Raw genomic sequence first — 21,636 nt, 5'->3', positions numbered from 1 at the left:
TGGGATCATTTTCCTCTCTCGCCTGTTTGTAACCCTTACTGCAAACCAAGTGCCGGTAACACGAGCAGCAGCGAACTGGACGTAGGGACGTTCCGCCTGAACTAGTATAAATCCTTGTGTCCTCTGAGCACACTATCCAAGTCAAACGCGTAAATACAAATTTACTCGTCGGTGGTCCGAAAACACCGATAATTTTGTACTATAAATATTAATATTTTTTTATATATATTTAATCAAAGTTGTTTCTCGATAAACGAAAGATTCATAATTAAAGAATCATATTTTAGAATGGAGAGAGTACACTGAAAACAGAGGGAGTACACTGAAAACAGAGGGGAAAAGATCGGATGTCCCAGCTGTCAACGGAGGTGAAGAGATAGAGAGGAGAGGAGAGGAGAGGAGAGGAGAGGAGCACGGAATCTGGTGTCCGTCCCGTCCCACTAGGCCTCCACTTCCCCGTTTTGTTAAACCGGATAACACCTAGATAAGCCGACGGATTAGCATCCCACCAACGACAACTTGGCTGTTTCCCCCCATTTGCTTCCTTCCCCTTTTGGCCCTTGCTTCGCCACATTGCGCGGCGCCCCCACCTGATCGCCGGAGCCGTCGCCTTCCTCCTCCCCGCCGCCTCAGCCCTCATCAGAGAGACCCCGTCAAACTCGCGCGCGCAACGCGCGGGCCCTTCCTCTCTCTCGTGTTCCGCTCCGCTTCCGCTTCCGCTTCCCCTTTCCCTCGGCTCAAGCCTCAAGGTGAGAGATTCCCCGCGTCCGCCCGTGCCAGCTGGATCGAACGATTCCTGCTGCTCCGTTTCGTCGTTGGTTATCCCGTTGGGGTCAATCGCCGTCCGCGGCTGTGCCGTTTTGTTTTTTTACTTTGTTCTTTTGATAACCTTGGCTTGGCGTCGCTCGCAGGGAGATTTGGTTAGGGCAGCCGGGCAGAGCACGAAGGAGACGGGCGTCAGGCATGCCGGGAGGGGAGGACGTCCGCAAGGTCTCGCGCCAGGACATACAGCTTGTGAGCGCCCCCCGTGATCCCTCCCGCCCTCCTCTTCCATCTTGTTTTTTAGTACTTGCTTTCCGGGGTTTTTTTGCTATATGTATATTTGGTTACCTGATAGGCTTGATGAGAAGTAAATGGGCTCGATTAGGGTTACAGATGGTTGTGTTGTTGCAACAGTGCATGCCCTCGTTTGGGCTCTGATTGCATACTAGGTCATGTGCTAGTGCTGTCCCAGTCCTGTCTGGTCATGATTCATAAACACGGAGCCGGAGGGGAGGAGCATCAGAGCATGAGCAGGGGGGTGTATTTGTATGGGACAGAAACAGGGGGAGGAAGAGGCAAAGGTGGATGAAGGGGAAAGGGGCTTGCATGGGTAAGAAATGAGTGGGGAATTTATGGATGCTGCTACTGTTTGGTATCTGTAATAATGATGTGTGTTAAAGGAGAAACTGTGCGCTTCTGTGTTGTCTTATGCAAAAGCAGAATGTCTACTTGGAAGTTCGATGAAGTTGAGTTATGTCATCTACTGAATTTTCACTGTAGTTGTCCTGTTTTCACATGCCCGTTTGCCTTTTTTGGATGTCGGATCTTTCAGTTGAACTTTCAGTTTTCACCTACTCTCTCTGTCCTGTAATACAGTGCATTCTAGCATTTAAAAGTTTGTCCTCAAATATAATTCATTCTATAAGGCAAAAACTTTCGAGGCAGTTCATGAAGGTTTTGGGTATGGTAGTAGGAATCAGGAGGGGGAGGAAGTTCTGGACTTCGGGGTAGCTTTTGACCTGATGATAGCCAACACTTTCTTTAAAAAGAGAGAATCTCATCTAGTGACCTCGGTAGCGGACAACACTCTAGCCAGATTGACTTTGTTCTCGCAAGAAGAAAGGACAAACAAGCATGCTTGGGTTGCAAGGTGATACCAGGGGAGTGTGTTGTTTCTCAACATAAGCTTTTGGTGACAGACTTTCGTTTTCAGGTGCGTGCCCGTAGAGATAAACAAGCTAAGATTGAAAGAACAAAGTGGTGGAAACTGAAAGGGGAGACGTCAGAGGTATTCAGGGAAATGGTTATCAAAGAGGGCTCTTGGAAGGAAGAAGATGACATAAACAACATGTGGGAGAAGATGGCAACAAATATTCGGAAGGTGACCTCAGAGGTGTGTGGAGTAACCAAAAGAAGTGGAGGCGAGGCTAAAGATACTTGGTGGTGGAACGTGAAAGTCCAAAGGGCTATTAAGAAGAAGAAGGAATGCTATAGACGCTTGTACCATGACAAGAGTGTGGACAACATAGAGAAGTACAAGGTGGCAAAGAAGACTGCAAAACGAGCTGTAAGTGTGGCAAAGAGTAAAGTGTACGACGATCTTTACCAACATTTGAGTACGAAGGAAGGAGAGAAGGATATTTATAGGATGGCTAGGGTTCGTGAGAGAAAGACAAGGGACTTCAACCAAGTTAAGTGCATTAAGGATGAAAGGGAGCATCTCTTGGTGAAGAAGGATGAGATCCGACATCGATGGCAAGAGTATTTTGACAAATTGTTCAATGGTGAGAATACGGACACAACCTTCTAGTTGGATGACTCTTTTAATGACACCAATAGGCGCTTTGTGCGGAGAATCCAAGAATCTGAGATCAGAGAGGCGTTGATAAGGATGAAAGAAGGTAAGGCCATGGGACCGGATGGTATCCCAATCGAGGTGTGGAGATGCCTTGGGGACATAGCTATAGTATAGCTAACCAAGCTGTTTAACCATATTTTTCGATCGAACAAGATGCCTGACGAGTGAAGGAGAAGTATATTGGTACCGATCAACAAGAATAAAGGGGATATTCAAAGTTGTACTAATTACCGAGGAATTAAGTTGATGAGCCATACTATGAAGCTATAGGAGAGAGTTATCGAGCATCGCTTGAGAGCAATAACGTGGGTCTCTATGAACCAATTTGGTTTCATGCCCGGAAGGTCAACCATGGAAGCCATTTTCTTAATAAGACAAGTTATGGAGTGGTATAGGGAAAAGAAGAAGGACCTACACATGGTTTTTATTGACTTGGAGAAGGCTTATGATAAAATACCAAGAAATGTTATGTGGTGGGCTTTGGACAAACATAAAGTCCCAACGAAGTACGTCGGGCTTATTAAGGACATGTACAACAATGTGGTGACTAGTGTTCGAACAAGTGATGGAGACACGGATGATTTCTCGATTAGGATAGGACTACATCAAGGGTCAGCTTTGAGCCCTTATCTGTTTGCCTTAGTGATGGATGAGGTCACAATCGATGTACAAGGGGACATCCCTTGGTGTATGCTTTTCGCGGACGATGCAGTGCTAGTTGATGAAAGTCGGACGGTAGTGAATCAGAAACTGGAGTTATGGCGGGAGACTTTGGAGTCCTAAGGTTTTAGACTCAGTAGAACTAAAACTGAGTATATGAGATGTGACTTCGGCACTACTACTCGGGAGGAGGAAGATATTAGTTTGGAAGGTCAAGTAGTGCCTAGAAAGGATACCTTTCGATATTTAGGATCAATGCTACAGAGAGACGGGGATATTGATGAAGATGTTAGCCATAGAATCAAAGCAGGGTGGATGAAGTGGCGCCAAACATCCGGTGTCCTATGTGACAAAAGGGTACCACAGAAGCTAAAAGGCAAGTTTTATAGGACGGCGATGAGACCTGTTATGTTGTATGGTACAGAATATTGGCCTACGAAAAGACGACATGTTCAACAGATAAGTGTCGCGGAAATGCGTATGTTGCGTTGGATTTGCGGTCATACAAGAAGAAATCGAGTTCGGGACGATGATATACGTGATAGATTAGGGGTAGCACCAATTAAAGAAAAGCTTGTCCAACACCTGTTGAGATGGTTTGGACATGTACAACAGAGACCTCCAGAGGCACCGGTGCGTAGTGGAATCCTAAGCTAGGATAGTAACGTGAAGAGAGGCAGAGGAAGACCAAAGTTGACTTGGGTAGAGGTAATAAAAGGAGACTTGAAAGGATGGAATATACCCAAAGACTTAGCCTTAGATAGGAGTGCTTGAAAAACAACAATTCACGTGCCTGAACCTTGATTGCTTCTGCTGGGTTTCAACTCTTGCCTACCCCAACTTGTTTGGGACTTAAAGGCTTTGTTGTTGTTGTTGTTGTATATTAAATACTTTCTATTTATCAACCAATCACCATTAATCATGTTGATGATAGCGTCTGATTAGAAAATAAAATGAGGGTACATGTGTCTTTTATGTTCTCTCTTAATTTGTTTTAAAATTCCTAGAATGCACTATATAATAGGACAGAGGGAGTAAGAAATTAATTCCTGGTGGGGAACATGTAGCTGTGACTGCACAATCCTGTTGACCAAATTGACTCGTTGTCAGTGTCCTATGTCTAACTTCTGCTTTCACTCTCATTTTGCCTCTGGCATTATCACATACAGATATCTGGCTTATGGTTCCTGAAATGTGCCTGCATCCGTTTATCACATTCTGTGCACAATCAACAAAGCCCACTGTATATGTTTTTTGTTCTCTCATCTTTGATTGAATTGTTTGTTCGTTATGGTAGGATTTTGTGCTAGTTTTCTTTTGCAGTGTGTACTTAAAGCAATAAGGCCTCATGGAAAAACTGTTTTACAGGTCCAGAATCTCATTGAACGTTGCCTTCAGCTATATATGAACCAGAAAGAAGTGGTGGACACCCTATCCTTCCAGGCAAAAATAGAACCTAGTTTCACTGAGCTTGGTAATTCTCTTCTATTACCATAAGTGACTTCCCTGTTCAATCAGCACTTAGCTTATTTCACAAGTTGATACAAGATTTCGATTTTTTAAATGATAACACATCATGATCACAACACTGTGAGCTCTGCTATTGTAAATTCACTTAGCATAAACTTCCCTTGAAATTGGAGGAACAATGGTTTATTGCATTAGAGTGGTGTATATGTTTTTTTGTTAAATCTTGATTGCCATGATGATGTCACACAGGAAACCCTTTTTTGTCCTAAATAATACTGTTTATTGGGACAAAAACTTAACTTGCTTAGTTCATATATTTTTATTTTTTGTTGATGAAATCTCAGAATGCATTGTTTTCCCATTTTTATTAGACCATCTATTTATCACCCCCAGTCTTTCTTGGGCAATTATGCATGATCTATAAACCAGAAACAAAATGATGATTTTGTATGTCCTCTGTCATGGACCTAGAATCAATGACTCAGCATCAGCAAAATGGAGACCACCACTCAGCCAATTTCTGATCTATAATCAATTCATCAACGTGTGGCTTTGCACTGTGCTCTAACTTTTTTTGTTTGGAAATGGGATGGTGTGAATGCCTTTCTGATTGGTGGAACTTTTCAAAGACATGAATTTCGTCCTGTCATTATAAGATAATAACTAGATGGTCTCTTTGGTTTGGCCGTTTGGGTTTATTTACTTGACTGTCATTCTTTTTCTCCAGTCTGGCAGAAACTCGAGGAAGAGAATCGTGATTTTTTTAAGGCATACTATGTGAGGCTGATGCTTATGAATCAAATAGTGGCCTTCAATAAGCTCCTTGAGCAGCAGTATCAGATTATGACTAAAGATCATCCTTCTGGGATGCCTTCTATGCCTCCTACTGCTCCTAATGGCTCAAACTCTAACACATGTAAGCTTCTTTTCTTCAGCAGCTATACATCTGTACTAACTGACATAGTTACAATAATCTCTTTCAGCTAAAATGTAACCATGGAAGGAATAAGTTCTAATATTGTCCATTGTTGCCTGTCTCAGTGAACCAAAACGTGCCCTTTCTGCCAGACACTATCCCCAGTACTGCAATGCAAGATAACTTGTTGCATAATCGAGGTTCTAGTAGTATAGTAAATGGTGCTCCATCCAATGACCAATTTATCTATGCTGGTAAAGTTGTTCATGGCCTTCCTGGTGGCATGGATGCTTCATCAAGCCTTCTAGCAGCACATAATTCGACTGTTGGGCAGTTTAATGGACACAATGGAACAACAATAAAGACAGAGTCTGGCTACTCGAGCAACTCAGATTTTGGATTCGGCAATGAGAACGTGTTCCTAGAGCAGTCAGTTGGAGATGTATCAGGTGGATCCTTTAGCAGCTCTGAGTTGAATGGACAACCGCTAGGCGATCCAATTTTGGACATGGATTCATCTTCGTATGGTTTCTTGAGCCAGATTCCTCGTAATTTCAGCTTTTCGGATTTGACAGAGGATTTCAGCCACAGCGCAGGTACTTCTATGCAATATTGCTGATCTATATATTTTTGGTTTTTTCCTTTCAACATTGCTGCTACTTTATATATTTATATTGCATACATAAAGCATCTTCTGTCTTTCATGTGCAGAAATATTAGAGAACTATGGTCGATCCCCTTTCATCCCTTCCGATGCGAATAACTTCCCAGAGTCTACCACTGGAGAACATACAGGTTAACCATTGCCCTTCCCTCGACATTGCTCTTGATGCAGTACTGAAATGCTCAATTTATCTAATGGTTTCCTTGTTATCAACAGAAATAGGAAATAGGCGGCTAGATACAATATCTGAGGGTGTTCATTTTGAAGATTTTGGAAGTGATTAATAAACCTTTGATGGCACTGCACATGGTAATTTCGTAAACAACTTCATAGTTTTTGCAATTACAAGGAAGTAGATGTTGTTTGCTTCAATTTGCTTGTTTATTTTCCTGAGCTTGGCTTCGATTTGGTTGAGGTTGTGGCAGGTCATAGCAGTTTCCCTACTGTTCCTAACTTGTTTGGTCGTTTGTTCTTTATGTGCAGGTTGAGCGGTGATCCATTTGTACATACTATTTTGGGCAGAAAAATATCTACAATTGTGATCGTGGAACTAGCTGATTTGGTGGCAACTGCTGCTTCTTCTGTGTTAGGTTTTGTGCTCTTAGAGTAGAAGCATGGATGGCTTCTTCGAAAGCTTATTAGATCAAATAATCCGTATTGAAGGATGCCCCAAAAAATCCATCTTCTTTGTATCTTCTCTGAGGGTAATGTGGTAGCAAATGTATTTGTTCAGTTGAGTTATGATTAGCTATGGTGGAAGCTTTACGATTACGTCAAAGTTCTCCTTTTTGCTCCTGTTGCACAAGGTTATATCTGCAGTATTTCTTGTTTCTCGCATTTCATGGTTCCGTTTTGGTTGCATTTCCTGCTTCAGATCATTACATATTTGCATGATCTACTATCACATTAATTAACTATTTGAATGATCTACGGTCATACTCTAATCCGCTTGCAAGTTTATCGCCCACCCAAGCATCATGGTGGCCCGTACTAAAACTGAAGTTTGCAAAAGAATGACAGTCATCTGAAGATCAGTTTTATTAATCTGAAGTTGCATGTGTACAAAGACTGGCGATTGGAAAAGAATTACATCCAGTTTGCAGCAGGGTAGGAAACACTCAACGTTCACCCCCTCAAAAAAAGAAGTCTAGTTCTTGGGGATGTTCTTGCCGACGATCTTGGCCGGCGTGATGCGGAGGAGGTTCCCGGGCTTCCCTGGTACGGCGCCCTTGATCATGAGCACCCGGAGGTCGTTGTCGATCTTGACGATCTTGAGTTTCCTGATCTTGGTCTTGGTCCCTCCCATCCTCCCGGGCATCTTCTTCCCCTTGTACACGCGCCCTGGCGTCGTCCCGGCTCCGATGGAACCCAGCTGCCTGTGGCTCTTAGAACCGTGCGTCATCAGCCCGCGCTTGAAGTTGTGCCTCTTGATGCCACCTGCCGATCAATGTCCCAAGCAACCGCCCGGGAACGGATCAAGAACATTGTAGGACAGGGGATTTCCCAAGTGGCATTGCAATTGCAAATGCAAACCCTTGAAACTACACCTACAGCCAAGGTTTGACAAGAACTGCCAGGCAAACAGTTCTCAGCTCATTACAGTGCTGGCGAGCAAGACAGATCAATGGAATCGGCGCAGCGAAGCCAAGGGCTGCAAATGGAATTGCAAATGCTGCTAACTTCTTTCTCCAAGAAACGGAATGATACATAAAGCCGGAGGATTGTGGATACAATTAGCAGAAATGTGGACAATTGCTGTTGCTGGCATTGCAAATGCAGTAACGGATGGTGCGAGAATTGGTGTACCTTGGAAGCCCTTGCCGATGGTGTTGCCGGAGACGTCGATGAGGTCGCCCTCTTTGAAGAGGTCGGCGAAGTCGAGCGGCTGGCCGGGCTCGAAGCTGTCGACGGCGGTGAGCCTGAATTCCTGCAGGTGCTTCAGCGGCGTGGCGCCGGCCTTGCCCAGGTGGCCCAGCTCCGGGCGGGTGAGCTTGTCCTCACGCACGCCGTGGTACCCGACCTGGACGGCGTCGTACCCGTCCGTGGCGGCCGTCTTCACCTGCGTCACCACGTTGCCGCCCTCCCGGAACCCGACGACGGTCACCGGCACCGGCTTCCCCGTCTCCGGCTCGAAGTAGGTCATCATCCCCACCTTGGTCGCCATCACGCCCACCCCGGCCTCGTACGACGCGCGCACCGCCACGGATGCCCGCCGCCGCCCGCTGCAGGCCGCCGCGCCGCTCCAGGTGACAGTGCCACCGCGGCGGCGCTGCGGGAGGAGGGAGGCCACTGCGCCGCCGACGCCCACGGCCGCCATGGCCATGCTTGCTTCGGGAGGGATTAGCAGAGGGGAGTGGCGCTCTTGTTCAATTTGACTGGGATTTATGCGGATGCGGATAGGGCGCTCTCGCTTGCGGCTAGGTCCCCTTATCCTAATGACGTCGTCTCCTCGGAGGCGACTTCACCAATACGCCATCATACAAAGAAAGCGTATATGTATTTGCTTAGAAATTGTACGGCTAGACCTCCAGCGGGCATATACAGTTGGAAATTGCCAGCGCCCGGACGTCCGGATGCGTCTGTCACCCTGTATCCAGCGCTTGCACCCTGGTGCGCCCACGTGGGGCTCGCACCGTCCACCCGTACAACACGTGGAGACCGCTCGTGCCTTGTACGCTTTCCACGTGCATGCAGGCAGGGACATTCTGCACCCACTCGGCGGCGGCGCAGCAAGTGCAGCAGCCGGCTACGGCAGTTGGTCCCATTGCAACATGTGCAACACTAGATCTATTTTTGCAATATCCAAATAAAACACTTGCAACATACGTTCGAAATAGTTAAAACACTTGCAACATACGTCTAATTGCAGAACACTCGAAAACACTTGAAAGACATTGCAAACGCATGCAACATCCAGATCTACTTTTGCAATATACAGATAAAACGCTTGCAACATACCTATGAAACACCTGAGACTCTTGAAACATACGCTTTGAAGCATGCATGTTATGCTTCATCCACATATACTTCTGCAATGTCCAAATAAAACACTTGAAACATACGTCTAAAACAACTGAAAACACTTGAAACATATACTTGCAATATGCGTACATAGTCATTGCAACATAGACAATATCTAGATGAAACACTTGAAAACATACTTATAAAACACCTGAAAACACTTGAAACACGACATCGACGGCGGCCACAGCCTACCTGGTGGGGAACTGCGGTAGCCAGCAAGCGGCGCTCGGGTGCAGTGGAGAGGGAGGATGGCGGCAGGCAAGCGGCTGGGTATGGTGAAGAACGCCGCACGCGGAGCAGTTTTCGTGGACTACACTGCGTCGCTCGAAGAACTCAGCGGCGAGTGGTGAGTGGCGATCGGGAGATAGGAAGGCAGGCGGCGGCGCTTGGGCGCGGTGCAGCACGCCGCCGTGTTTTAGCTGCCGGCAGCGTGTGTCGCGGTGGAGCACGCCGTGGCGGTGCGGGCATGACAGCGATTCAAGAGTGGGTTCGAGTAAATGGATGCGGACGCAACGGCGATTCAAGAGGAAAGTGACGGAGATTTTTATTTTGAGCAACATGAGATGGGTGCGTCCATGCGGATGGCAGTGTTGGCCGTTCGGGCGGGTGTCGAGGCCAAAAACGCACGGCTGGAAGAAACGGACGCCCTACCCACAGTATTTCCGTATATAGTCTAAAGAATTATGATCCCTTGTTGCACTGTCACTTTGGTAGATCACAAAGACAGTTAAAAGTGTTATCATTAGGATTAGAAAGAGTTTCGTCCTGTTCGCTTGGCTTATAAGTCGTACTTTTCAGCCAACGAACAATATTTTTCTCTCACAATAAATCAGCTAACAGTACTTTCAGCCATGGCTTATCAACCAAGCTGTCGATGTTTCGTACAAGCACCGGCAAGTAAATTTATAGTAATGCGCATTAGGCTCGGATGGTGCGCTAAAGGACACAAGATTTATACTGGTTCGGGCGGAACGTCCCTACGTCTAGTTTGCTGCTGCTTGTGTTATTAGCACCATGAACGATCTGTAGTGAGGGGTACAAACTATCGAGAGAGGGACTGGTCCCAAGTCTCTGGTGGAAGGGTTGAAAGGTGGTCAAGAGCTTCGTAGCCGCTTGACTGTGCGTATGAGTGCGTTCTCTTGTTCGGTCTTTTTTCCTCGGGCCCTCCTTGATGGAGGAAGCGCATCCCTTTTATAGATGAAGGGGCCGGCTTTACAAGGGTAAGGGCCCCAGGACGCGTACTCTACTTAGTCTTGTGGCTCACGTCTACCTGGTCAGGTCCTCCACTCTGATGAGTGCGAAGGAAGATAAGTGTTTACAATGTTGTCGATGTCTCTGTAGGATGTCAGGTTAGTCACAGAATGCTGCCCTGCGCAGGGTATGGGCTGCAGTACAGTGGTTTTGACTTATGAGCCTCCCCCAGCCTTGCTCCACACGCCTTCTGGTTCTCATGAGTCCTCGTTGGGAGAATGCGGGGTCGGGGTCCGGTGTAACGCCGTGGCCAAGGCCTTCTGACTGGGAGGACCTAAGGGGTCGGGAAGCGGGCGCCGCTCCCTCGGGTCCACCGTGTGGTGACGGAATACCCGTCGTTCGTGGAGATAGCAAATCCTTTCCTGGAGCGTAGCGGTTGTCGTATATCTTCATCGGGTTCCGTGTCCCAGAGCTGAAGGCGGCGCCTACAACTCTACAGGGTGAGGTGCACGCACCTGTAATACCTTTTGGGCTCTGTGGCGCCCGGAAGGGTCTAAAGCATCAGTCCTGTCGTTCCCTGGCAGTCCTTTTCCTGCCAGGGCGCAGGGTATGGTCGTTGGAGCCATGGTTGACCCGAACGTCTTGTCTCGTCCTATACCCATCATTATGAGGGATAGATATCGATCAGGGCGAGGCTCGTTCTGGGCCGTCGGGTGAGGCGGAGACCAATCCCTATCTCTTGGGCGAGACCTAACCTATCCCTCTGGGATCGGGCGAGGCGGAATCCATCCCTTTGCCTTCAGGCGAGACCGAGCCCACCCTATAGGCATCGGGCGAGACGGAGATTAGCCTTGAGCTTTTGGGGCGAGGCAGGGTTATCCCACAAAGGCGTCGGGTGAGGCTGACCCTGCCCCTCCGGGGTCGAGCGAGACGGAATTCATCCCTCAGCCGTTGGGCAAGACCGAGCCCGCCCTCAAGGCGTCGGGCGAGGCGGAGTTTATCCCTCGGCCCTCGGGCGAGACCGAGCCCGTCCCGAAGGTGTCGGGCGAGGCGGAACCGAACTCCTATCACTCGAACAAGGGATGACATGGAGCCCTTACGCATCTAGAAGTTTTTCACGTTCGGTGGTCATCGGTTCCACCTTCTGGGGTACCCTGGTATTAGGTCCCCGATAGTAGCCCCCGAGACTCCAGGTGATTCGGGTAGAACCGCCTAGAGGGTGTTTTTGATTTCGTTGAAGCTAATTTGCCGGAGGGTGCGCGCGAGCGCACCCGATGGGTGTAGCCCCCGAGCCCCCGGGTGACTCGAGTAGAGTCGCCCGGGGGGTTGTATCGGCCCCTTCGCGGGTAAGGCTGAAGGACTTAGTTTTTTATCAACTGGGTGTTTTTCCGAGTGGGTCGTGGCGTCCCGTTCGCTAGGGACTGATTCGGGGCCGTCCTCACTGGTGCTTCTGCCCTTGGTGGCAGATTGTTCGTGGATTCCTTCTTAGTTGGGCCGGCCGGCGAGCTGCTGGGCCCTAGGTGGGCCAAAGAGAAAAGAATGGGCCTTTGTGGCTTGTGCTTCCCCGGTGGGTAGAGAGTCCGGATTCGCTTGGGGAAGGCGAACCGTCCGCCGAGATTTTTTGGGATGAGAGGATAGGGACTACGGGCGCGTGTCCCGCGACGTGACACGGTGGCACGCGTGGCAGACCCGGAGATCAAGGTGGACGGTTGCCCTTCTCGTGTTCGTCGCCCCCTATAAAACCGCGGGGTTCGCCCCCAGGGTCCCGTGTTTCACTCCCCTTCCTTTGCGTTCTGAAACATCCGCCGCTAATCTTCCTAGCCTCTCGCGCCCGCATCGCCACCGTCGACCGGCCTACGTTCGTGTTCCAGCCGCCGTTAAGCTCGCGCCTGCCCTTCCCCCCTCCTGCTTCAATGGAGTTGTGGGGCAGATCAAGCATCACTTCCCGGCGTCTGGAGGGCCTCGTCCACCGTGGCCTTCTCCGCCCACTATCCGCCGTCCAGGAGTGGTTACTCCCCGGTGACGAGGGTGAGCTGGTGCCGCCTGAAGGGTATGTCGTCTCCTTTGCCATCTTCCATGAGCGGGGATTTGGGGTACCCGCGCATAGATTTCTTCGGGGGCTATTAGATTACTATGAGGTAGAGCTGCAGCATCTCACTCCCAATGGGATTCAGCATATGGCGGCGTTCGTTGCCCTGTGCGAGGGTTTCCTGGGGATCGATCCCCATTTTGATCTGTGGCGGTATTTCTTTAGCATTAGTCTGTCGAAGAGGAAGATTGGGGGGAAAGAAGTGAATGCGCCGATGGGGTGTGCCAGCATTCACCTGCGCCATACCCGGTCGAAGGGTTACCCGTACATGCGTTTGGCTACATCCAACAAGGGATGTCATTCGCAGTGGTTTTATGTTAAGGATGATGTGAGTGCCACCCTACCGAAGTACATCGGACGTCTTATTGTGGATGCTCCGGAGTCGTGGGGCTAGGGCGTCCTGACTAAAGACAAGAAACATATCTCCGACCTTCTCTCCGCCCTCCATGCCCTGAAGGGTCGGGGTGTAAAGGGGTCGGGAATTATCGGCGCCTACCACGCGAGGAGGGTGGCACCACTGATGGCGCGTGTGCTTCCCCTGCATCGGATGATGCCCGGGATATCGTTCGAGGGGACGGTGCTCGTTGACGAGGCACTCCCTTATTCGGAAGTGGCGCAGCGTATCAAGGAGGCGACGGAGCTGACGAAGGATTCCACCGGCAGGGTCCTCGACATCGTGTATCCGGTGCCTGGGCATCCTCCAATGCGGCCGGAGCCTGGGTTCTTCGAATTCGTAAGCCCTCTTCTCCCGCACTCTTTTCTTTCTCCTGAATCTCCCTCTTTTAACACTTGCTTTTGTAATGTTGGGGCTAGCCGAGGGGGCTAGTCTTCAAGGATAGTCCGGCCCCGCTGCCGAAGGACAAGGTTGTGGCGGTGGCGAATCGACTCGCGGCCGAGCGGGACAAGAAGGCAAAGGATGAGATGAAGAAGGCGAAACGACTGAAGCAGGAGGCACGGGATCGGGGAGAGGACGTGAGTAGTGAGGATGACGACGATGATGATGATGATGATGACGACGACGAGGTAGCCGTCGACGTGGATTGGGGCGTCCTGGAGGACGAGGACACGCTGACGAGTGGCCACCCATCCGTGTAGGGGCCCTTCCCTTTCCACACAGAGGGAAGTGGATCGATGAGGTCAGTGGAGGCCGGCGAGTCCGCCACTTCGCACGGCGTGCCGGCCGAGGACTGGTGGATGGGGGAGGGTGGGCCTGTCGCCACCATCCCCGAGGCGATGATGGAGGGGAGCAGCTCCGGTGCTGCACCCTGTGAGACGATGGAGGGGGACGGCTCCGGTGCCGCGCCCGACGAGACGATGGAGAGGAGCGACTCCGGTGCCGCGCCCGACGAGATGAACCCCCCTGTCCCGGAGCAGGGGGCAGGCATGAAACGGTCCTGCCCAGATGAGTCAGGGCAGGGGTCTGGGGATCCATCCCCAAAACGCTTCCGCCAGCCGAGGACGTCAACGTAAGCTGTTGATTCCTCTGTTTTTATCCTTTTTCCATTTTTATTTTGACTTAATGGTTATTACCTTTGCGCAGGTTCTTGCGAACGGGTCACCCCCTGGGGCTGGCGCCCAAGAAGAGTCTCGCCCTTCAAGCGGGACAGACGGCGTCGCCTGGAGTCACCCCTATCTCAGGCAGGAGTGGTGCCGATGTCGGGGCCGCGTTGGCCGAGCCGACGGCGTCCATGGTGGCTCCCACGCCCGCGGAGGTTACTGAGCGAGCGGTCTCTTCCGTGGCGGACGTGGAACAGCCGGCCGAGGACCGCATACCGCCGGTGAAGGTGGTCGTGACTGCGCCAAGCCAGGATCAGCCGGACGCGGTCGTGGTGGCACCCGAGGGCGTGGTGCAATCCGCGTTGCCAGGCGCCCATGTGGATCCGCCCGTGGCGCCCGAAGCGGTCCAGACGGAGGAGGGTCTAGCCGGAGGGTCCTCGAGTGCGGCGGTGGTGCCGCACAGGGTCAGGAGGGAGCCGCCACCGACCCCTTTGTCGGGAGGAAGCCGCTCCCCTGCGTGGGGGGAGCCACCGCTCCAGTGGATGGCTGCTCAGGACCCGACGTTGGCTCTTTTCTCGCTCGATGATCATTCCGAGAGCATGGAGCGGGAGGGTCTTGACATCGGGATCTCGACCATGCTAAACACCCTGGACCAGGCCAGAGGAGCCCTCCGTGAGATCGTTATCCCTACCACTCAGGTATTTTCTGGACTTTCTTCTTTTTTCATGTGTTTTTGTGTTTTCGTATTCCTGATATCAGTCTTCTTCCTCCTCAGATTCTTGTTGCTCGTAGCCGGGATAAATCCCAATTCCTCCGCGAACAGAAGGCGGAGAGGGATCGCCTTTCCGAGGAGGCCCGGCTGCGAGCAGACTTGGCCGCCCAGCTTGCTACTATCCAGGAGCGGGAGGCCCAGGCGCGTCAGGATGCGGAGGAGGCACATGGGATGTTCGAGGACCTGTCGGCGAGGTCTAAGCTGGATGGAGAGGAGATTGCCAGGCTCAAAAAAGAGCGAGACGAGCTACTGCAGAGGAATGCCGCGGCCAATGAGAAGGCCGGTGAAGTCCTGAAGGAGCTGGAGATGGAGCGGGACCTCCGGCAGAAGGCCGAGAGTAGGGCCACAGCCCTCCAGCAAAAGGTGGACGAGGACGTCGAGGTGGTCCGCTCTCTCCGAGCGGAGCTCGATGACGCGGTGAAAGGAAAGTTGAGTGCTGAGAACATCGCCACCAAGCTGGAGAAAGAGGCTGCCTATACGCGAAGGGCCCTTCAGGTTGAGAACGATGAGCATGATCTTCTACAAGCTGCGGTCGGGGTGGTCCTTAACGCCCTGAATGTGATGGAGCCAGTGGAGACTAGCCCGCTTGCGGCCCGTGTCGGAGGTATCACGGCTCAGGTGGGCCAACTTGAGGAGAGTGCCTTTCACGCCGAGATTACCCAGGCCTTCACCGTCGCCCACGCCCATTATGAGAAGGAAATAAACCTGAAGGTGATGAGCGAAGGCTTTCCGTCCACCTACGAGGATGAAGAGCTGGAGGAAATGGAGAAGATGGTCGCTCCCCTTGCGAAGAACCTGGCAGACAATCTGAAAGAAATGGTTCTCCCTTCGCGGGAGTAATTAATCGAACAATTTTGAGAACAGCTTATATGTAATATGTGGACAAGTATCGGTACTTTTTGAGTCTGGACGCCTTTCGTGCTTTTGCGTCTTAATTTTGTTTTGTTTGATTTTTTGCGATTTTATTTTTTACGGTCTTACCAATATGTTCCCCTGAATTATGCCGCTGATTATAATGCGACGAGATTGAGGAGGTAGCCGTATCTTAATAGCCCCCGAGTAAGGTCCGACCCCCGCACCTACTGGGGTCGGGTGTTACTGGAGACTGGAATCGTGGTTTTGGTGACAATGGATGTCAGCGCAATAATCCCCGCCCTGTCTTCCAACAGAAATCCCCACTGGGGACTTTATGGGCTCGGCAAGGTGGGGCCTTTGTCCCTGCATTGTTTGGCCCGAGCCCCCAATCCTTGTTAGGGTCTGATAGGGGTCGGCCGTTATTTGCGTGTTACCCCGTCGTCGGTTTTCGCAATCGGAGGGGCTGAGGGAACGACACTTGCCTCGACGGCTTGAGTACCGCGCTCAACGAGCTCACTAACGGGTACGTTCGTGCGGAATCCGGGTCCATCATTTGCTGATGGGGTCGGCAGAGCCCTTTGGGGGCACTCCACAACTTCTTAACCCGCCTCCCGGCAGATGCCTGAGTCATTCGATAAGCTCAAGGGGCCCGATGGCCTCTCCTCGATGGAGATTCTGTGGGTTTGGCTCGAGGCTAGAATCGAATGAGAGAAGGTCGAGACGTCCCGGTTCGCTTCTGAGCAAAGTCGGGCAGGGCCGCTGGGGCTTGTCTTGGTTATCTCTCCCTGGCTCTGTTCGGCGTGAGGCGGCCTCGAGCCCTTTGCGGGCCGACCTTCGAACCTCAGCCTGTGGTTGCCTATATCGAAATGAGGCGACAGCCGTTTCGTGGGGCGACACGAATCGTTGGGATGCAATTTTTTGCATTTTGAATGCAAGATTTAATTGAAAGTAAAGGCGGTGACGTTACCTTGGTGGTATGAGTGGCGGAAAAGCTCCTACCAGATGGGTTCGGGCCCTGACGTTTGTGACGAGGTTGGAAAAGCCTACGTAAGAATTGCTATTCTTTGTTTTCGTGTCTCGGTGACAATCCGAGCTGTTTGATTAACTTGGGCAACCTGACAGCTTCTCCCTTGGGGGAGATTCTGTAGGCAGACCCCTCCGATCCCCTCTTTGGGGAGGCAGACGTCGAAACTAGAGACGCGAGAGGCGTTGAGCATGATTTTTCTGGTGAATAGAAACACCGTAGCAATCGGGGCGTAGGGTTTGCTAGTTCGTCCAGTTTTACCCAAAGCTTTGTGCCTGTATGTCGCGCCCTTAGTTTCAAGCGTACGGAGGGGTCGGGTGGAGAGGATGTCTAGATTGGTAGTCATCCTCGACAGCCCCCGAGTGATGCTCGCGTCCCTGCTATTTGACGGGGTCGGAATCTTGCGAACAAATTTTAACGCATAAAGTGAGAAAGCTAAGAGGCTTATCTTTCTTTGGTCGTTCGTTCGTCGTGTCTTCTGGGCCAAACGGCCGACCCAGGAGATCCGAAAGGTCCTGTCGCCGGGTCGTCCGTGGTCCTGCATGGGGAGGCGAAAAAGTTGTCTGCCTATGTGGGTGCCTTAATCGCCGCGTCTGGAGCGGGTCAGTGGCGGGCCATACCCAGGCAGTGTTCAGTTTGACCAAAGAGGGACGCCTCGTAGACCGGGGTTCGTCCCGTTACCTCTGGCGCGTCCCCTCAGATATCAATCAGCATTGATTGCGTGTTAAAAAAGGGGAAGGGAGAGGGTTTTTCGTCCGACCTTTCGCCTTTCCTTAGTTACAGCGCTTCCTCTTTAAATAGGGAGGGGGAGAGGAGTTCTCATCCCACCTCCCCCTCTGCCTCCGAGCCGCTATCTCTCCTTCTTCTTCCTTTCCGCCAAACGCGTCCGTGCGTCGTGGTGGTTCCTGAGTGAGGAAGAGTAATGCCAGAGAGAGATAGAGAACTTACAAACTTGCTTGTGAGTCTGGTGCGTGATGTCGAGCTGGAGGTTATCCAACGTAGATGAGATGGTGCGCGCGGCCCTTGCTGAGGAGTCGCTGCTGCTAAAGGAAAAAAGGCGTCGGTGGGCGTCGTACGTCGTTGACTGCGCCGTCGTTTGCCGCGCTCCTCCCTTGGCGGGAGGCGTTTCCTGCCCATACGCCATTGTCAGGGTTATGGCTGGAGATGATGGCGTAGTCCCCAGACACCATGGCGGTGGCATTGCTGCCGGGGTTGCGGCTGACGATGATGGCGTAGTCCCCGGACGCTCCGGCGGAGGCGTCGCAGATGGTGGCACCTTCGAGGATCCAGCGAAGATGTCGCCGATGGAGAGCATGGCATGGCGATCGCAGTAGACGAGCTGGGCCGTGTACATGCCCCGGACGTCACCGATGGAGAGCGTGGCGCGGCGACCGCAGTAGTACTTGTGGTAGAGCTGAACCGAGACTGTAATGAAATAACGTTGTGGGGAGGCCCCCAAGTAAACAGTTCTCAGAGTATATTGTTCCTTTTTTGTAATGACATCGCTTTGTAAGTGGTGAATTTGTGCAAAAAATGAACAAAATTACATCTTTTGCTTATGGCAAGTCATTTTAACGCTTTCCAACTCTTCTCATGGTCTAAGTCATAGGAAGCTAGGAACATCCTGGGAACTAATTCTGATTGAACTGGTGAGCAAAGAGTTTGCAGCCGCTGGGGCGTGGGTGTCTCACAGTCCTACCAGTTGTATTCAGAATTGGTTCCCAGGATCTTAGCCCTTGAGACTCGTTTACGAGGCGAATGGAAAACTTAGAGAATGTTTGTAAGTATAACACAGGGATTTTTGTATTTCACATGACATATGTTACGATCACATGCCAGCCCCTGAGTGAGGTCTGACCCCTCGCGATTTGCAGGGGTCGGAAGTCACTAAGGATCGGGGTTCTGTTAAGACAAAAACTGATAAGGAAAAGTGTAAGCTTATTTTAAGGATAGAAACGACGTAGCTGCTCAATGTTCCAGGCGTTGGTGAAGACCTCGTCTTTGATGGTTTTCAACCGGTAGGCGCCTGGGCGAAGTATTTCCGCGATGATGTAGGGCCCTTCCCAGGGCGGGGAGAGTTTGTGGCGATCCTTGTTGCTCTGCACAAGACGGAGGATGAGGTCTCCGACGTTGAAGGCTCGACCCCGCACCCGTCGGCTGTGGTACCGCCGTAACGCTTGTTGGTACTTAGCTGAACGGAGGAGGGCGATGTCGCGGGCCTCATCCAGTTGGTCCATGGCATCTTGGTGAGATGCCTCGGCTCCCTGTTCGTCATATGCTCTGATTCTTGGTGCTCCATAGTCGAGGTCCATCGGGAGAACGGCCTCAGAACCGTAGATCATGAAGAAGGGTGTGTAGCCGGTGGCCCGGCTAGGAGTCGTCCTTAGGCTCTAGAGCACAGCTGGGAGCTCAGCGAGCCAACGCGCGCCGAACTTGTTCAACCGGTTGAAAATTCTGGGTTTGAGGCCTTGAAGAAGCATGCCGTTTGTGCGCTCGACCTGTCCGTTCGTCCGGGGGTGCGCGACGGCTGCCCAATCGATTCGGATGTGATGTTCATCACAGAAACGAACGAATTTCCTACCGGTGAACTGCGTGCCGTTGTCTGTGATGATGGAGTTCGGTACTCCAAAGCGATGGATGATGTCGAGAAAGAACAGCACAGCTTGCTCGGATTTGATTGTGGATATTGGCCGAGCTTCAATAGAAACCCTGTCGGAATGCCTTCCCAACCAAGGTTCTTGGTGCGGCATGGTGACCGCATGCTCCACCGTGGATGTCGCTCAGTAGGAGTTTTCCCTGTTCGCTAGGGATACAAAGTTGCAGAATTCCGATGTGACTTCGTTTGTAGAGTTCGCCCTCTACAAGAACGAAGGATTTGGTGCGTCACGCGAACCATCGGGCTTCTGTCTTGTCGGTTGGTAGTACGTCGTGGAGGAGATAGTCGAGGTAAAGCGTTCTCTAGTCATTGGGAAGATCGGACTCCATTGCTGGGTCTTCTTCAAGCTCCATGACCTCGGGGTCGGGAGGAGCAGTTGGCGGATCGGCCCTGGGGGTCGGACTTGAAGGGCCATCGTCGGCTTGTTCTGACCCCGCATAGCGTACCGAGGGTTTGTGTTGATCACTGGCAAAGACGCCTGTTGGAACTGGCTCTCGGTTGGATGCTGCTTTTGCGAGTGTGTCGGCCGCTTCGTTGAGGCGTCTGGGGATATGATTGAGTTCGAGGCCATCGAATTTGTCCTCCAGACGTTGGACCTCTTGACAGTATGCCTCCATCTTGATATCGTGGTAGCCTGACTCTTTCATGACCTGGTTGACGACCAGCTAAGAGTCGCCCCTGACGTCGAGGCGTCGGATGCCCAGTTCGATGGCGATTCGTAGGCCATTGATGAGCGCTTCGTATTCTGCAGCATTGTTTGATGAGGGAAAATGAAGCCGAACCATGTACCTCATGTGCACCCCGAGGGGGGATACAAAGACTAGTCCTGCTCCAGCGCCCTTCTTCATTAGCGATCCGTCAAAGTACATTATCCAGTACTCTTGGTCGACGGCTGCTGGTGGCATCTGGACCTCGGTCCACTCCGCGATGAAGTCAGCTAGCGCCTGAGATTTGATCGCCGTTCGGGGGACATAAGAAATGCCCTGATCCATCAGCTCGAGTGCCCACTTTGCGGTTCTTCCCGTAGCGTCATGGCTACGAACGACCTCGCCGAGGGGGAACGACGTCACTACTGTTACGGGATGTGACTCGAAGTAGTGGCGTAGCTTCCTTTTGGTGATGAGGACGGTGTAGAGGAGTTTCTGGATCTGGGAGTAGCGGGTTTTGGAGTCGGATAACACCTCGCTGATGAAATATACAGGGCGCTGCACCTTGAAGGCATGCCCCTCTTCCTCCCGCTCTACTATTAAGGCGGAGCTAACCACTTGGGTGGTGGCTGATATATATAGTAGGAGAGATTCTCCATCGCATGGAGGAACTAGGACCGGTGGCTTAGTTAAAAATCGTTTAACCATGTCAAGTGCCTCCTGAGCCTCGGCCGTCCACTCGAAGCGGTCAGTTTTCTTCAGGAGTCGATAAAGGGGGAGTCCTCGTTCACCGAGGCGTGAAATGAATCGGCTGAGGGCGGCAAGGCACCCGGTGATCCGCTGAACCCCCTTTATGTTTTGGATCGGGCCCATCCTCGTGATGGCTGATATCTTCTCTGGGTTGGCTTCGATGCCACGCTCGGAGACGATGAAGCCGAGCAGCATGCCCCTCGGGACCCCGAAAACACATTTTTCGGGATTGAGCTTGATGCCGTTCGCTCGGAGTTTCGCAAAGGTGCGTTCAAGGTCGGCGACAAGGTGGTCAGCCCGCTTGGACTTGACTACAATGTCGTCGACATAGGCCTCAACGGTTCGCCCGATGAGATCTCCGAAGCAACTAAGCATACAGCGCTGGTACGTTGCCCCAGCGTTCTTCAGACCAAACGGCATTGAAACGTAGCAAAATGATCCGAAGGGCGTAATAAAAGATGTCGCGAGCTGGTCGGACTCTTTCATCGCGATTTGATGATAGCCTGAGTATGCATCAAGGAAACAGAGGGTTTCGCACCCTGAGGTGGAATCGACTATTTGGTCTATTCGTGGCAAAGGAAATGGATCCTTTGGACACGATTTGTTGAGGCCAGTATAATCAACACACATCCTCCATTTCCCGCTCTTTTTCCAGACAAGAACAGGATTTGCTAACCACTCTGGGTGGTACACTTCCTTAATGAATCCTGCGGCCAGTAGTTTGGATATCTCCTCGTCGATGGCCCTGCGTTTCTCCTCGTCGAAGCGGCGCAGGCGTTGTTTCATTGGCTTGGAGCCCGG

The 21,636-nt window shown here is 51.4% G+C and overlaps 2 protein-coding genes across 2 annotated transcripts; one reads left to right on the top strand and one right to left on the bottom strand.

Annotated features, from left to right (window-relative positions):
- Nucleotides 1–435: 435 nt before the first annotated feature.
- Nucleotides 436–7,160, top strand: LOC136466631 (uncharacterized). The gene is made up of 9 exons (XM_066465102.1): nt 436–749; nt 912–1,014; nt 1,976–2,329; nt 4,649–4,754; nt 5,478–5,666; nt 5,792–6,262; nt 6,378–6,461; nt 6,547–6,639; nt 6,814–7,160. The coding sequence occupies exons 2-8, from the start codon at nt 964–966 to the stop codon at nt 6,612–6,614; spliced, it is 1,323 nt and encodes a 440-aa protein (XP_066321199.1). The 5' UTR covers nt 436–749; nt 912–963; the 3' UTR covers nt 6,615–6,639; nt 6,814–7,160.
- Nucleotides 7,161–7,344: 184 nt separating this feature from the next.
- LOC136466632 (large ribosomal subunit protein uL3c-like) lies at nt 7,345–8,768 on the bottom strand. The gene is made up of 2 exons (XM_066465103.1): nt 8,137–8,768; nt 7,345–7,767 (listed from the first exon to the last, which is right to left on the bottom strand). Exons 1-2 carry the CDS (start codon nt 8,651–8,653, stop codon nt 7,478–7,480), a joined length of 807 nt encoding a protein of 268 aa, XP_066321200.1. The 5' UTR covers nt 8,654–8,768; the 3' UTR covers nt 7,345–7,477.
- Between the last annotated feature and the right edge of the window lie 12,868 nt (nt 8,769–21,636).

This window comes from Miscanthus floridulus, chromosome 7, assembly GCF_019320115.1.
Source record: "Miscanthus floridulus cultivar M001 chromosome 7, ASM1932011v1, whole genome shotgun sequence".
Classification (NCBI taxonomy): Eukaryota; Viridiplantae; Streptophyta; class Magnoliopsida; order Poales; family Poaceae; genus Miscanthus; species Miscanthus floridulus.
Note: the sequence above shows the minus strand (reverse complement) of the source record. Positions and strands in the feature narration are given on the sequence as shown.

Excerpts from the sequence above, each read along its gene's own strand:
- LOC136466631 (XM_066465102.1), top strand. The coding sequence starts at position 964 with ATGCCGGGAGGGGAGGACGTCCGCAAGGTCTCGCGCCAGGACATACAG. Across the intron at positions 4,755-5,477 it reads ACCTAGTTTCACTGAGCTTG|TCTGGCAGAAACTCGAGGAA; the intron begins GTAATTCTCTTC and ends CTTTTTCTCCAG. Across the intron at positions 5,667-5,791 it reads TGGCTCAAACTCTAACACAT|TGAACCAAAACGTGCCCTTT; the intron begins GTAAGCTTCTTT and ends TGCCTGTCTCAG.
- LOC136466632 (XM_066465103.1), bottom strand. The coding sequence starts at position 8,653 with ATGGCCATGGCGGCCGTGGGCGTCGGCGGCGCAGTGGCCTCCCTCCTC. Across the intron at positions 7,768-8,136 it reads CATCGGCAAGGGCTTCCAAG|GTGGCATCAAGAGGCACAAC; the intron begins GTACACCAATTC and ends ATTGATCGGCAG.